Source organism: Pipistrellus kuhlii, unplaced genomic scaffold (assembly GCF_014108245.1).
Source record: "Pipistrellus kuhlii isolate mPipKuh1 unplaced genomic scaffold, mPipKuh1.p scaffold_m20_p_8, whole genome shotgun sequence".
NCBI lineage: Eukaryota > Metazoa > Chordata > Mammalia > Chiroptera > Vespertilionidae > Pipistrellus > Pipistrellus kuhlii.
This window is the reverse complement of record NW_023425584.1, coordinates 18,041,216-18,057,848: the sequence shown is the minus strand read 5'-3', so window position 1 is coordinate 18,057,848 and position 16,633 is coordinate 18,041,216. Positions and strand designations below refer to the sequence as shown.

Genomic DNA, 16,633 nt, shown 5'->3' with positions numbered 1-16,633 from the left:
CCTGCACTAGGACTTTGCTCCTGAGGGGCTCCTTGGTCTCTGGGAAGGGGGTGTGCCCCTTACCAACCCCCTCCCAGCCATGCCCCCTCCACTCAGGAGGGTGCAGACTCAGGGACCCAGAGCTGAGCCTGCTGCTCTTGCTTCTGCCTGGCCCCCTACCCAACTCCGGAGGCCACCGGTCCCTTCATGGCCCCTTACCGAGTCCCTTCATGGCTTTCCTCAGCGCTTTGGCATCTGCGTCAGGGTTGAAGTCGTTGGCGGGACGCACGGTTCCACTCAGCTGCAAGAAGCGGAAATAGACTGAGCAGGTGCCTGGAGGCCCCCTGGGGGGCCAGGCCAAGAGAGGAGCATGCGAGAGAGGGGAGGCTGTCCCCACGAGCCCCAAACCAAGCAGCTTGGGGGGAAGAGGCAGGAGTGAGGGCACAGCAGACAGACCCTTGCCCGAGAGCTGAGAGAGGGAGAGAGACACACCTACGGCAAGTGCTGGGCAAGCAAAGTGTCCAGGCGCTTGCCCAGGCAGCTCTGTCCTGGCTCCACTGAGGCCGCCCCAGTCCCTCAGGCTTGTCCTGTCCCCAAGGCCCTCCTGCCTCTTAAAGAGCCACCCCTCCCTCCCAAAAAGACAACAGGAATGCTCTGGAATACTAGAACAGTGTTTCCCAAATTTGTCATGCCTGAATGACCTTCACTTTGTTCTCCATGTTTGTATATACCCTATGCCAGTGGTCGACAAACTCATTAGCCAACAGAGCCAAATATCAACAGGACAACAATTGAAATTTCTTTTGAGAGCCAAATTTTTTGAACTTAAACTTCTTCTAACGCCGCTTCTTCAAAATAGGCCGTGGTATTTTGTGGAAGAGCCACACTCAAGGGGCCAAAGAGCCGCACGTGGCTCGTGAGCTGCAGTTTGCCAACCACAGCCCTATGCTATTTTCTTAATATTTTTGCTGAATTCAATCCCTTTCCGTTTTTCTTAAGGCATTCGTTTTGAAATACATTTAGATACTGCTCAAGGGCAAGGCTTTCCATCCAGTTTGTTCTTGGACGTATCCTCAACAGTGCCAGACTCAGTAAGCACTGAAAAAAATATTTGTTAAACTGATGAATGAATAACATAATTTACATCACTATCACTAGTAGGATGTTGGTATCATGTTCTATAAACCCATGAAAAATAAATGCAACACAAACAAAAAGCCACGCTGTCGAATACGTATCGCCACAGTGAAGCAGATGCCGTTCTTGCCAAAAGCAAAGACTGGGAGCTGGGAGGAGCTGGCCCGCGCGGCTCTCGCTCCTGGTGGGAAAGGAGGACCAGCAGGTGCGGCAGAGACGTGGCACCAACCAAGACGCTCTCTGCGACGTGGTCAGGAAGAGCGAGGAAATGAAGTGGGGGGGGGGGGCCGCTCTCTCACCACGTGAGGCTCTGTGTTAGTTCACGCCGTGGAGGCCCCCCTCCCAGGCCACGTTCATTTCCCACGTTCATTTCCCACATACCTTCAGGCGATACGCAATGACAGCTCTTGCCTTATAATTTGGGAAACGCTGTTCTAGAACATCAGAGCTCAAGAGCCCTTCAAGGGCACTGAGACCACCACGTCCAACACCCTCATTTTAAAGGTGGAGACAGAGGCTCAGGGAGAAGGGGGGAGGGCCTGCCTGAGGTGGCACAGCCAGTGAGTATCCAAGGTTCCAGATATTTCTGTGGGGACCCCGGGCTCCCACTCCTGAAGTGGTTTGCTCCAAGCACTTCTGTGAACACTCTCATCCCCGTCCTCTGTGGGGTCTGGGTGTGAGGATGGTCAGGACAACCTTGAATCCTCCGGTGCACCCCGGGGTGGCCCTCTGTTCTCAGCCGTCGTGCCTCCTCAGCCCAACGGCTGGACCCAGGACGGGACAGGCCCCTCCACGGAGCCAGGCAGGTTAGCAGTTAGTGGGCCAGAAACCTTCCCGGCGTGTTAGACGTCAGAGCAGGAAGCGGATGCCCACACCAGAGTGCCCACACCAATCCATCAAATCCGAGAAGAGGAAGCTTCAGAGGCGAGGACCCTGCGCTGGCCGGCAGGGGGCAGCTGGGTGCTAACCAGAACAGCAGGAAGGTGCGAGCAGGAGGAGAGTGGAAGCAGGAAATGGGGAGGGTCTGACCTCTACTCGGCCCACTGCACTAAGCTCCCACATCTGATAGGCCACCTGCGCTGCCTCCGGGAAGAATTGGCCAGCGGCACTGGAATGGAGGGGGTGGGGGAGGACAGGAGGGAATGTCATCGTAGGTACCACCACACACACACACACACACACACACACACACACACACACGCATGCACGCGCGCCATCACTCACCAGAGCGAACCCTCCCTCCTTCCATCTCTGAGAGCCTTCTGTCCTCTCCTGAGACCCCAGGAAATGCTGGCTCTGCTCAGCAGCCTTCCTGCCTCGGGTCCCCAGCAAGACAGCGCTTCTCCAGTCCTTCAACTCCCCCGCTCTTCCTTGTAATGGGAGCGATTCCTATTCCAGTCTCCCCTCTCAGAAAAGGCCACGACCAGCTTATGGCCACATCATCTCTACAGCTCCTCCTGTAGGTGCTCAGCAAACATCTGCTGAGCTGAACCACCCCCTACGGCACTTAGGGGAACAAAGGTTCCTGTAGCCCTTACTGAACTGGACCCTTCAAGCCAGGGTCTCAGAGATGGAAGGAGGGAAGGGAAATCTCGGTACCCACAGTTCCCTTCCCAGCACATTGGTCAAGTCACGCTTCCACTTCACCTCTTCACTGGCCCACCCCCTGGGGAGAGGCTCATGTCCCAGAAAGAGGCCCCCAGCCCTGCTCCCTCATGGCCTCACCTTTGTTCCCCGCACTCGACGCAAGTGCGACCTCAGTTATGAAAATGAACCAGGCTGGCCCGGCTGGTTTGGCTCAGTAGTTAGAATGTTGGTCTGGGGACCGAAGGGTCATGGGGTTCGATTCCCAGTCAAGGGCATGTATCTCAGGCGAGTTCTTTACCCAGGTGGGGGCCCATGTGGGAGGCAACAAATTGATGTGTCTCTCTCATGCTGATGTTTCTCTTTCTCTTTCTCCCCTTCTTCCCTTCCTTTCAACCTCTACAAATCATTGGGGAAAATATCCTCAAGTTAGGATTAAAACAAACAAACCAGGCTGTACCTCTCATCTCAGGGCCGTTTCTCCATCCCAAACCCTCTCCTGCAGTTGCTGACTTCACCCTCCCACCTCCACTTCAGGTCTCAGCCTTTGTCCTCAGGAGCCTCTCCCAGGCCTGGTTATGCACCTCTCTGTGCTTCCATAGGCTCATGCCTTCCCCCCACAGGACTGTCCCGTATACATGTCCTGGTCTGGATGCCTTTCTTCATGTGCTTCCCAAGAAGGCTGTGAAATAGGCTGAATACGTGAGTGGGGAGAGCAGGCCTCTATATTTTGGCCAGTTAATGGATGACGAAGCCGAGGAGCAGCTATGAAGTAGGCCTGGACCCCCATCTTCTGGTGCCTGGTCCACACCCCAGACTGCCGCTCCAAGTTCATGGGAGCAGACTTCGCCACGTGCAAGACCACGCTCACATTCACGGTCACACACAGACACTCGGACTTTCACCGCGTGGTGCTCCTGGCTTGGGGAATCCCCAAGCTCATCCCCTCCATCCACGAGGGTGATTGACAGTACAGCTGCCCCCCAAGGCCACTGCCCCCCGCCCGGGGCCAAGAACCCACTTACTCATCATCTCCCCCACACAGCTTCAGCAGGGCCTTCTTGTATTCGCCAGAGGTGTCATTCTGGGGAGGAGGGAAGAGAGAAGGTTACCTCTCCCCCAGCCCTGGGATCCTCAGACAAGGAGAGACGGTTCTGGAAAGCCCCCAAGAGGGGAGGCTAAACATCCATTCCCTGGAGCCCTGACTTTCCTCCTGTCTGGAAGTGGCCGAGACACCAAAGAGCGGTGTACTGGCGAGTATTTAACAACTGCCCTCCGGGGAGAAAAGCAAAAGAGCCCTGGTTTGCAGCATTTGCCAGTTGCTGTGGTATAAATACCTCCATCGGATAATTCCAAGCCACCAATATGGTTTCATGGGATGTGAAATGAAGAAGAAACGCTCACTGCTCTGCAGCCAGATAATCCCCAGACCAGCCCTCCCAAAGTGAAAACAGGCCTCCGTGTACAAAAACGTCAGGAAAGGCAAAAAACAAGCAAACACATATACATTTAATAGATGTGGCATATTCCCTCCTGGAGCTTCATAATGGACTTCATAGAGTCAAAGCTGTCAGAAATTCTGAGATAAAGAAACTGGCTTATCTTGGCTTATTCTAGTTTTTTTTCCCAAACATTTCCCCATGGAGCCCCTTTTCAAATCGTGCTTATAAGATCCTGCTTTAGAAATACACTTTGTGGAGCACAGCTTGAACTCAGAAAGCTTCATCCCATTCACCCCAAAAAAGGAGGAAAAAAACCCAACGCTGAATCGGTCTCTTGACCAAGTCTCATGAGCTGGACACCCCAGAGACAGCAACTGGCCCGAGGCCCAGGGGTCCCAAACGGACGCTTCAGTATCCCCCTTCTTCCCGAGACCGAACCCTTGCCGCCCTGGGACGGAGTCCTCCTGGATTTGGCCTGCGGGCCCTTCAGGACCCAGCCCCGCCTTCTCTCAGGAGGCGCCTCTCGGCCCGTCTCACAAGCACCCCCAGAACTTCGCTCCCCTGAACGTGCCACAGGCAGAGCTCCTGGAGCTCCCACAATGCCAGCTTTCGGGGACAGTGGCTCCAGCCCTGTGTGTCCCCCCCCACCTCGTGCCCATCTCCTCGCTCACCTTGATCATGCTGTAAAGCGACTTCTCATACTTGGTCCGGAATATCTCCCGAATGTCCAGCATGTCCAGCTCACTGCGGGAGACCATGATGCGGATCAGGGTGTTGTCCCGAGTCCCCAGGCCCTGAAAGACAAGCGGGTTTTGGGGACGGAGTTGAGAGGGGGCCAGAGCGCCGACGGCCCCCAGATTATAATGGAAAATACACTTTTCCTAACAAAACGTTACGAGCAAGAGCAAAAGGAAGCAGAACCTGGCTGTTCCCTCCCTGGGTGTCCCTCCTGCTTTGATCTCCATCACTCCAACCCTCGTAGGTTTACCTAACTTTGTAGCTCTGAGCAATCTATTGTTTAGGTTTGCACATTTGGGATCTCTGTAACTGTGCCACAGTGGATTTATTTTTCCTACTACTCCTGATGGAGACTGGGTTGTTCCTGTTTTTTTTAAAAAATATATTTTTATTGATTTTTTACAGAGAGGAAGGGAGAGGGATACAGTTAGAAACATTGATGAGAGAGAGAAACATCAATCAGCTGCCTCCTGGGTATGTGCCTGCAACCAAGGTACATGCTCTTGACTGGAATCCAACCTGGGACCCTTGAGTCCGCATGCCGACACTCTATCCACTGAGCCAAACTGGTTTCAGCATGGTTATTCCTATTTTTCTCCGGACACGGACAATACTGAGATGAGCAGACGAACATGGGCACACAGGCCACACCTCTCCAGGGCCCCACCCTGGCACTGGGAGACACCGAGTAGGTGCCCACTCCTGTGGGATGGCCACACAGGGGCCTGGGGCCTCTGGCTCTGCAACACACGCCTGCGTTCACTTCCCTGCGTGCTATGGGCATGTCATTGGTTGTGTGTCCTGGGTGTAAAATACTGGGAAGCAGTGTTGTCCGACGCCCAGAGTAAGCCGCTGGGTCGTGAGTGAGCATCGTGACTCTTAGCAGACAATGCAAACGTGCTTTCTGCTTACCCGGGTCACTATATACACATTCTGATTGATTTTTTTTAAAGTCCATCTGGCTGGATGGACTGGGTGCAGGCTGTCACCGTGCTCTCTGCTCAGTCGAAGGGCAGGGCAGGTTCTGGGCGGGAAGGTGTAGCATCTCAGGTAGCATCTCAAGCTCTGGAGCTCCCCTGGGACACATTGCTCTCATTCTGACCGGCAGCCAATCCCCGAAGGCTCCCTGGGGCCGGTGGACCACAGGGACGTGCCCACGAGTCCCAAGAGAGGACTCCTCCCCGAACCTCGTTCACGTCGAACCCGTCACGCACCTTCATGGCTTTGAAGAGCCTCTCGGCGAAGTACTCCGAGGTGCTCCGGATACACTTCACTGAGGAGAGAGATGGGGTGGTTTCAGGAGGAGGACGGGGTGCCCTGCCTGTTTCCACGGCTTAGGGGGCCACCACGTCCGAACCCAGGAAGAACCTGGCTCCTGAGAACCTGCAGCCCCAGAGCATCCTGGACCTGCCCGCTTGTACCGCCGCCCCAGGGGGCAAAGAACTCGGGAAACGGTCTCTTGTCATGTGGCTCATGCGTTACAGACCCACTTTCCCGTTCCCTTTGGGGTTTCCCAGGGCACTGGGCCGGGTGGGGGGTGGCATCTGGGCGGGGCAGGGAAAGGTGTGTCTTCAGATTTGGCTGCACTGAAAGGTACTGGCTGCTGGGTCCTGAGGGCAGAGCGGCCAGAACCTGACCACGGGGAATGGGGCGGCCAGGGGACAGCGCAGGGTGGGGAGAGGAAGCATGGGCTGTATTCCTCTCCTAAGAGACACACACACAGCCCAGGCTCAGACATGCGCGGATCGCCAGGGCCTCTGGGTCAGGCAGTCCGTCCCCTGCCCCCGTTCGTCAGATGAAGAAACTGAGGCCCAGCAAGGATAAGAGACTTGCTTTAAGTCAACAGCAGATTTGGGAGAAGCCCCAGGTTTGAATCCTAACTCCACATTGACCAGTCGGCTCCTGGCATCCCACACACCGAACGTTCATTACAAAATGGCCCCTCGGCCAGGGACACGGCCTCTGTGCAACTCAGCTTTCTCCTCCGTGAAATGGAGACAACAGCGGTGCCCGTTCCAGGCTCCTTTTTAAAGATGAAACCCTCAGCACGGAGCCTGGAACGCAGCTCACGCTCCACAAAACCCACTCTCCTGATCATTGCTTTCTGAGCCGGCCCCGTGCTCTTTCTCATCCCACCACACACTGGAGGGGGAGCCGGGGCCTGAGGCCCTGCCTCCCCGCCTCCCTCCGCGGTGCTGCTCTGGCCAAACCTTTGGAATTCATTGCCCAACGGCTCTCACCTTTCCATCGCCACACCACAGAATTTTTCCTTCCCACCCTCAGCCCCGTGCTCCTGAGCCAGCACCCCGCTCCCCCCGCAGACCCAGAGGCAACACCAGGACGTACCCACAGCCAGCATCAGCTTCTCAAAGTCCCCGGACAGCTCCGCTCGGATGCTGGCTTCGATGGGCTTCCCTGTGTTCTTCAGATACTCATCGAACACTGCGGGGGGCAGAGAGTCAGGGGTGTCAGGAGAGTCCCCGGGGGCGTGGAGAACAAACAGGGATGTCAGAGGGGGGGAGGCGCTGTGGCCAGGACGGAGTGCCAGCAGGATGGGACGGCTGGTACTGCGGAGGTGGCAAGGAGGTCGTGCACACCGCTGGCCACCTGCTGCGAATGCTGTGAGCGCCTGGGGACACCTCGGGCTCCAGCGGGAAGACAGGCAGGTCCTTAGACGGAGGGGAGAAGCATCCTCTTCATGACTTTGGGGAAGGACCATGCAAACCACTGCCTAACAAATCGGGACTCGTGTCTGGGTTGCTGATGCGGTGGTGACCACGCTCCATTGATAAGAAAGGAGAAGAGAGCAGAGTTCTTGGCACAGCTCCAAGGGGGCAGCTGTAGTCTTTTCTGGAGCTTACCTAACCGAAGATGCTGCTTGCTGCGATTTCCCAAAATGTAAATGAACTGGGCTTCGTCTGTTCCCCATTTCAGTTCCCCCGCCTCGTACAGGTCCTGAAGGGGGAGAGGGGGACTCACTGAAAGAGGAAACCTCGGGACGCGGGGCTCACCGGCCAAGCCACTCCGAATTGATGCGGAATCCCCGAACAGACCAGTAACCGGCAGCCTCAGGACCTCTGCAGGTACCACACGGCTTTCTCCTTCTTTCCGGGAAACTCCTAGTTAAGCTTCAAGACTTCTGTTTCGCTCCCTCCCTCTCCTCTCTCCCAGTGTGTTTCTTTACAGCTGTATCCTCTGTTTCTTTATAATTCTGACCCACTGTATATTACAATGATTTCTTTACATGCCTGTCTCTCCACTATGACATGGACCCTTCAGGACAGGGACACTATCTCAGCATTCTCTCCATCTGCCCCTCCAGAGTTACTGCACATAGTGGGGCTCAACACGCCTCGAATGGATGGTATATGCAAGAAGATGTTCGTGTGATTAACATAATCCTAGTACTGTCTGATTTTGTTTATTAGAGATCCCTCGATGCATGGCAGAGTGCCTGGCACATAGTAGGTGGTCAGCAAATATTAACTAACAACTAACTGAATAAATGGAGGAGTTAAGGAAGCTCCAAAATACACCTTACCCACTTTACACGTTGTGCACCTTAGAAAGATAACATGCATCCTCTCTTTAACAAAGCACTACATACACGAAGCCTGTGAGTCAGTTATTTCTGGTATTTGCAAATGACTTCCCCTCCCACCCTCCCCCTGGGTCCCCAACTGTTCCCCTCCCTCGGGGCTCCCTCGCTGTGCCTCGGAAACCTCCTCCTCAGGGAGTGTTTACCTGGGCATCCTGCTGCACCAAGTCCTCGCTCACCACATCGTCCTCCTCCCTGGTTCCCTGGGCAGAGAGACAAGGAGCACGTGGTTCAGATGCCAGGGCCAGGGGAGGCCTGGTGCCAGGGGTGGAGACAGGGAACACCGGGAAAACCCCGGGGACCCCTGAGTGTCAGAGAAGTGACTTATGGCACCCATGAGTCGAGACCACATCATCTCTTTTGTGGGAAATCATAGTCCCTCCGCTGGCTTTTCCCTTCATCCTTGGAGCTGGGACCAGGGTGAGGGGGAGTCCTGAGAACAAGGTCCTTCCAGGTGCCCCCCTCCCAGGGGAAGTGAGGCCTCGTACCGAGAACACCTCGGAGGGCAGGGCCCCTGCCACAAGGCCTAGCATGGCCCACGACGCCCCCCAACAAGATCACAAAAGTCTGAATGTGTGCATTCTGGTAGGGGCTCCCAAGAATTTGCCAACCAGGATCGGAGGCCTGGGCCCTCAGATCTCAGCTCAGACGCTGTGAAGGCACCAGATCTCACTGGTGCTCCTCACTCCCCACAGGCCCACGGACACTCGCATGGAGAGGGACAGCCAACAGAGACAAAGAGGAGGCTTAATTATAGAGACAGCTGCCTAACGGCTTGCTCCTCGGAGCTGGGCTTGCGCTATCTCCGTGTCTGTTCCCACAGGGCCTGCGGCCATAGAGCTGGCCATGTGGCTGGACAGGTTCCCACAAGACCTGCTCCCCAGCGCACTGCAGTCATGCAAAATGCAGGCCTGCTGCTGCCAGGTCTTTCAATTATTCAAAAGGGTCCAGACGTCTGGGGTTTTCTAACAAAATCTCCCTGTTCGTAATGTTAGCAAACTAACTAAATAGGTGAGGTTTTTTTAAAACCCACTGTGTTGGGGAAATCCCTACTTTGCAGCCTTTCTATGGTCTCTCTCTTTTTAAAAAAAATATATTTTATTGATTTTTTACAGAGAAGAAGGGAGAGGGAAAGAGAGTCGGAAACATCGATGAGAGAGAAACATCGATCAGCTGCGTCTTGCACCCTCCCCCCACTGGGGGTGTGCCCACAACCAAGGTACATGCCTTTGACCGGAATTGAACCTGGGACCCTTGAGTCCGCAGGCCGATGCTCTATTTACTGAACCAAACCAGTTTTGGCTGTGGTCTCTTTTTTATGGGCTCCTTTGTGGGGCAGGAGGAGCAGCAGGGCAGGCTGAGGGGGATGCAGGGCGGCAGCTCCAGGACCACCTCAGCCCAGGCTGGAGAAGCAATGGCAGGAGGGAGGCCGGGGGAGGGGCGGGAGTGCGTATGGAGAGAGGAAAGAGGTCACAGGAGAGGATATTCCTGGGCAGAAGAGGGGAGGGTGCCTGCAAAGGGAAATGTGGGTCACCTGCTTGTGCAAACCAGGGTAACAGAGCAGACACCTGGACGCTCAAATTCTACACCCGGTGAGCCAGAGGGAAACCATCTCAAGTTCAAGGACAAATGGACAGAGAGGGAGGGAGTGGCCATAGTGTGAGGAGCTGCCAAGAAGCCAAGAAGCCCCTCACAGGCTACCCCGTCTGTGGGGACAGGGCGGTGCACTCTGGCAGAGAGCTCAGGGGAGGGCCCCATGTGGACCAACCTGGAGCAGGACCACAAGCATCTTCTGGAAGTGGCCTGAGGTGTCGCCGATGATGTCAGCCTCCAGGTCTCGCTCGTAGGCTGCAGGTTAGAACACAAGCTCTAGTCCCATCCCCAGGACATCCTAGGGATCCAGGAGAAGGGTCCCTGCTACCCCCAAATGATCAGATATTGGTTACAAATCCCAAACCCCTGTATCCATGGTAACCCTGGCAAGACCCAAGGTGTGCTTTCACAGTTCCTTGTACTGACCTAGTATGATGGCATCTCTATCCCCACCTGTGCCATCCTCCTCCGGGCACCATCATCGCTCAGTGGACAGTGGTTACATCCTCCTGACTACTCCCTCTGCGTCTGCTCTCACTCCCTCTCCGATCCACAGCCACGAGGGTGACCATGTCTTAAAGCCATGTCTGATCACGGCTCCTGCTTTCCACTGGACTTAGAATAAAATACCATGGCTTCCTCTCGGCCTACAATGTCCTGTGCCCCACCCTCTGTGCTCCAGCCTCACACTGGCTACCAGGCTCGTTTCTGCTCCAGGGCCTGGGACTTGCTGTCCCCTCTGTCTGCCAGGATCTTCTCCCACTCTCTCTGTACTGGCTCCTTCTCATTCCCCAGGCTTTCCAGGGCCACCTGTCTGAAGCAGGTCTTCCCCCATTAAGGTTTCATTCTTATCTCATTGGTTCCCTTCATAACATAACCACAACATCATTGCGCTTAGCTGTTTATTGTCTGGATCCCTCTTCATCTCATTAGCCTATAAGCTCTCAGAGGCAGGGGCTATATGTGTCTTGCCTCACATCATATCCTGAGACCCTGGCACCCTGCCCAGCACAGAACACCTGTGGACAGGGGGACAGTCAGATGAGGGGAGGAGGAAAGAAGATGGATAAATAGGTTCTTAGGGTCGCCATCGTTGCAATCCCCCCCATTTCATGTCTAACCCCCCCGAAGGGCCCCTCCCACCCATCTCACCATCTTTGTACGCTGCCACCAGCTGGTGGATCTGCTCATTGGTCCGGGAAGCCAAGATCTCAATGAGGCACTTCTCATCGGTGCCGATGCCCTGGGAGAGGAGAAGGGGCACGTGAGTCAAGGGCTGAGATGGGCCTTGGGCTGGGATTCTGGAATGGCCAGAGCTAAAAAACCTCAGCACTTAGGGCGTTCCTGCTACAGCTCATAAGCAGCGGTTGGGAAATAATGCTCCGAGAACCAAAAGACATAGATTCTAGCACACACCCCCACCTCCCCCCAAACACACACACACACACACACACACACACACACACAGTCCCAATATGCCTAGATTGCCAGTTCGATCTCTGGCCTGGACACATACAAGAAGCAACTAATGAATGCATAAATAAGTGGAACAACAAATCAAGGTTTCTCTCTCTCATTCTCTCTTCCTCTCTCTCAAAAAACAATCAATAAAAAAATTTTTTTAAAAAAAGAAAACTTTAAATTCTGGGTCTCAGTTTTCTCTTCTGTAAAACGGAGATGCTACTAGTTGTTCTACCATCTCACAGGGAGATGGAGAAGGTAATGATCTCTCCCACTGCTTCTCCAGGGCTAGAAACTGCTGGTGTGGGGGTCTGGGCCAAGGGCCCTTTTCCATACTGGCATGTGTCCCTCATCTGTCCCCCTGGAGGAGAACGTGGGACAGGGTTCAGGCAAGCTGCCTCTTGGAGCAAGGCACACCCACGCGTGGGTGAGGGCTCCGAAGACTTGCTGCAGGGCCAGAATCTTACCCTTCACCACGGCCACGCCCCAACACGCGCAGGCTCACACTTCTTACCGAGAGGGCGTCTTTAATTTCTTTGGCATCACAGTAGGCCAGTGGCCTCATCAGACCCACAATCAGCCGTTCAAACTTCCCCATCAGCTCAGACTTCAGGTCTGCAATGAGGTCCTAGCAAGGGGGGGTGGGGAGGAGAAGAGAAGTTACACCGATAAGAATCACACTTACTGAGCATGGACTCTGGACAGGCACTGGGCTTCTTAAGAAGCTCATTTCAAGCTGTGAGCTACCATCAACCGGAGAGGCAGGCGTGGAGATGTCAGGCCACCTGCCCCAAGCTAGGCAGCGGCACACGGTGCAGGGGTCAGTCCCCAGGCCCTGCCTGCTCCCCGCCATGGTTCATTTACTCATGTATTGTGTCTCCCTCCCACGACCAGTGAGTCTAAGGGGTTGGCGCCTCCCTCCCTGGTCTCGTCCATCTGCGTGGCCCTAACACCGAGCACAGGGCCCAGCACACAGCAGGCGCTCGAGGCAGTCTGTGGCTAACGGTCCCTGACTGAAGAGGAAAAGAGGCCAAAAGCGCCAGCACAGAGGCTGATCCGGAGCAAAATGCGCAGGAAAGACCCCAAAGGAACACACAGGGATGAGATCATTCCCCCAGCCCCATCCCCTGCCCTCCGGTCGCCATGGTTACCTTGCCATAGAGGGACTTGTAGCTCTGGGAGATCTCCTGCCTCTGCCTGTTGCTCCGGGAAGTGATCAGCTCCAGGATGGCCTCCTTGTCACTGCCTGGAGGAAGGGAGGACACCTGGCACCTTACCCAACCTGCCTCCAGGAAGCCCACCAGTCCTGGGCATTAGCCTTCTGCTCACGGGGGGTGGCATCACAGGGAGGACCTCTGGGGCCCGTCAAGCCCCCACTAAGAGGACTCGTAGCACATGCAGTATGTGAGCTCCGAGGGCCCGTGATTCAGCTCCCCATCACACAAATAAGAAAACTGAGGCTGGGGATGGGAGGACAAGGACTCACCCCAGGTATTACAAAAAGCCTGGCTTAGAAGGCCTTAGCACCCAGGACAGGGTTCTTTCAACAAAGAAAAGAGAATACTGAGGCCCTGGCTGGTGTTGCTAAGTGGTTAGAGCGTTGGCCTGCACACTGAAGGGTCGCAGGCTCGATTCCTGGTCAAGGGCCCATACCTGGGTTGCAGGTTCAATCCCCAGGCTTTATCGGGGTGTGTGCAGGAGGCAACTGATCAATGTGCCTCTCTCACATCAATGTTTCTCTCTCCCTCTGCTGACCTCCCTTTCTACTCTCTCTAAAAATCAATGGAAAACACATCCTTAGGCGAGGATTAACAACAGAACAAAAAGAGAGAATGCTGAGAATCAAGTTCAGGGTAGTGGCTCCCCGAGAGGAGAGGAGTGGAGTGATCAGCAGGAGGACCCGCCAGGGAGGGTTTAACCAGAGGAGGAAGCGAGTGCAGTTCTCAAGCGGGGAGGCAGGTCTGTGGGCGAAGCCTCTGTTTATCCTCTAGACCTTGTCGGTCTGGAGTATTTCATTGTAAAATGATGAAAAAGAGTAAGAAAACAAAAGAGTGAGTGAGTGCATCTTCCATCACACCCACACCCCCACCCCCAAAAGGGCTCAGGGATGTGCCCACAGCCCCAGTGAGTCCGGCCTCCTTTCAGGGACCCCACTCCCAGCAGCGGGACTCACCGAAGCCCTTCATGGCGGTGTACAGCGCCTCAGCATCCTGGCTGGGATCAAAGTTTGGGAAGTCATGAATGGAGCCGCGGTACTTGGCACCCTGTGGAGAGAGAAGCAGAGGGTGAGCTGCTGACCCTGACCCTGACCCTGACCCTGACCCTGACTGGGGCTCCCAGCCCCAACCCCAGGCCACATTCCCAACCCTGGCCACAGGCGAGTCCAGGCTGAGCCCTTTCTCCTAAAATCGAGCATTGACCACAGAAAGCCTGGCTGAGGGCTGACTCTCCTGGTATCTGCTACCACAACCTGCCCCCAGGACGGTGCCAATTCCCGTGGGAGGGTGGCCCAGCCAAGCCTGGAAACGATCCCTACAGCGGTAACAAGAGCCCCTCATATTTGTATGGCACTCTGATTTACAAAGCCCTTTCGCCTCCATCGCGATGCTTTCAGCAACTTGGAGAAGCACCTAAGACGATCTCTATCACAGAAACAGACACCGAGCCCAGAGAAGGGAAGCCTGCTGCCAGGGTCCCTGGAAGCCAGCTCCCTGCTGGCTCCCCTCTGCTCTCTGGCTCCAGAACCCTGCAGCTGCCAGCACCTGGGGGCGGGGGTCTTGGCCCGGAGAGCCCAGAGCCACCCCCAGGATCAATGCCAGGACAAGGCATCGCCCCTCCGGGACCAGTAAACTGAGCTGGCTGGGTGCTCAGGGCAAAGGGGCAGAGACGCAGAGCCAGAGGATCTCAGACATGGAACCTGAATGCACAATAGGCTGCTTCACAGAGAAGTCCGGGTGGGTCAGCTACGCGGCTGGAGAAGCATGAGGTCCAGGAGAGCGGCAGAAAGCAGACAGCCAAAGGTGCCGGGGTCCCAGGCACTGAGCACACAGCCTGGGGACACGGCACTCAACCTGGGCCAGGCCCGACATGGCAAGCTCTAGATTCAGGGAAAGAGAAGACCCATTCCATCTTTCACGAGCTTCTGACCCAATGGAGATGAGAGACAAACATAAAGCTTGCAGCAAATACCCGAAGATAGATGCAAAGTAAAGTGGGGAAACAGCGGAGGTGGAAGCCAGCCTGGGGGAGGGAACCAGGAAAGGCTTGGTTGGGGACAGTGGGGAGGGAGTTCGAGGGTGGCCCACATAAACTGTGTCTTAAAGGAAGAAGTAGACAGGCCTCCGATCACCTCTCGCGTCTCCCAGGGACCTGGCCCGGCATTTGAGAGCTCTCTGGTTCACGTCTGCTGCTGCTGGCTTCTCGAAGGTATGCAGGCGTGGGCGCCGCGTGGGCACCGGGCTGCTATTTAAAGCTCGGACAGGGCGGGTGGCCAGAAAGGAACCCAGCCCTCTTCCCGCCATCAGTGAATCCCTTGCAACCTGATCACAGCCCTGGGCAGAGAAGGAACGAGGAAGGAACGCGTGCCCAATACCGGGACCAGAAGAGAGACAGTCCCTCTAGAAAGCTCCGTGTCTGTCCTGCTCGCTGACGCACTCCACGCACCCAGCACAGGGCCTGGGACAGCAGCACTCACTAAAAACTCGTTTCCTAGACTCATGGTCGGCAAACGGGGGCTTGCGAGCCACATGTGGCTCTTGGGCCCCTTGAGTGTGGCTCTTCCACAAAATACTACGGCCTGGGCGAGTCTATTTTGAAGGAGTGGCGTTAGAAGTAAGTTTAAGTTTAAAAAATTTGGCTCTCGAAAGAAATTTCAATCGTTGTGCTGTTGATATGTGGCTCTGTTGACTAGTGAGTTTGCCGACCACTGACCTAGATGAATGGGTGCGTGAACGGGTGATGACCGAGTGTGTTCTGAGCAGAAGGAAGGTGGGATCCAAGCTGTGCCCTAAAGGACGCGTAACAGCTGGCCCCTCGGGGCTGGGCAGGGCGAGGGCTTCAGAGAGCCAACAGCCTGGCAAAGGCTTGGAGGCAAGAGCAAGCAACATGGAGGGAAGCCAGCCCAAGGCTTCGGCGCTCAGTGCAGACGTCCAACGTCTCCAAGATCACGGGAGTGTAAACTGCCAGGAGGGAGCGAGAAGATAGAAGCGTGTCCCAGGATGAAGGGCAGAGATGACAGCAATGGCCGGTGAGCTGAGAACCCTCTCCTGTCGCTGTCCCCACCTCCACCTTCTCCCTCCTCTCACACTGCAGTGGTTGAGGTAGTGTTTGGGGAAGGAATTGCAGCTAAAAGATGAGGCAATGCCATCCTGGGGGAAGGGAATTCTAAGGACAGGCATGAGGCTTGATCAAAATGAACTCTTAGAGCCAGGCCAGTGTGGCTCAGTGGTGGAGCATCAACTTATGAACCAGGTTTGATTCCCAGTTGGGGCACATGCCCAGATTGTGGGCACAATCCCCATTAGGGGACGTTCTGGAGGCAGCTGGTCAATGTTGATGTTTCTTTCTCATGGATGTTTCTATCTCACTCTCTCCCGCCCTTCCTCTCTCTGAAGTCAAGCCTATATAATAAAGATATAATATGCAAATGGTCGTTACATAACGATTGACTGCATAATGACTGGGTCACGGATCAGCAGGAGGGTGGAGCTACAAGTGGGCAGCAGAGAGCAACGGGAGGGAACGGGGCAGCAAGCTATGGGGGTGAGAGGGAGCTACAGGAGGGTGGAGCCGTGGGTGAAGAGCTACAGGAGGGGGCAAGGCAGCAAGCTATGGAGGTCATCAGGGAGGCCGGGGAGCTACAGAAGGATGGGGCAGAGGGCAGAGAGCTACTGGAGGGCTGCAGTGAGCTAATGGCGAGCTATTGGCTCACGGATTTGTGTGCAGGGCTACTAGTAAAAACATATTTAAACAAAAATAAAAACTATCCCTTAGAGATTGGCCTAGCAAGCAGCAGGGCCTCTCTCCCACAAGGGTCTTTGCACAAGGATGATAAAATCTTCTGGGGGACCACCAGCCAGATTAGTTATCCCTGGACCCGGCA

General features: G+C 55.3%; 1 protein-coding gene across 3 annotated transcripts in view; it reads right to left on the bottom strand.

Moving 5' to 3' along the window:
* ANXA6 (annexin A6) overlaps window positions 1-16,633 on the bottom strand; it is a 49,656-nt gene that overhangs the window by 18,399 nt on the left and 14,624 nt on the right. For all 3 annotated transcript variants that reach the window (XM_036424719.2, XM_036424720.2, XM_045576320.1), the window contains exons 3-15: window positions 13,706-13,796; window positions 12,684-12,778; window positions 12,047-12,160; window positions 11,224-11,314; window positions 10,247-10,326; window positions 8,625-8,681; window positions 7,742-7,835; window positions 7,227-7,322; window positions 6,095-6,153; window positions 4,814-4,936; window positions 3,726-3,784; window positions 2,146-2,224; window positions 199-280 (exon numbers count right to left, since the gene is read on the bottom strand). In XM_036424719.2, the coding sequence (XP_036280612.1) occupies window positions 199-280; window positions 2,146-2,224; window positions 3,726-3,784; window positions 4,814-4,936; window positions 6,095-6,153; window positions 7,227-7,322; window positions 7,742-7,835; window positions 8,625-8,681; window positions 10,247-10,326; window positions 11,224-11,314; window positions 12,047-12,160; window positions 12,684-12,778; window positions 13,706-13,796 (1,120 nt within the window). The remainder of the gene's footprint in view (window positions 1-198; window positions 281-2,145; window positions 2,225-3,725; window positions 3,785-4,813; window positions 4,937-6,094; window positions 6,154-7,226; window positions 7,323-7,741; window positions 7,836-8,624; window positions 8,682-10,246; window positions 10,327-11,223; window positions 11,315-12,046; window positions 12,161-12,683; window positions 12,779-13,705; window positions 13,797-16,633) is intronic.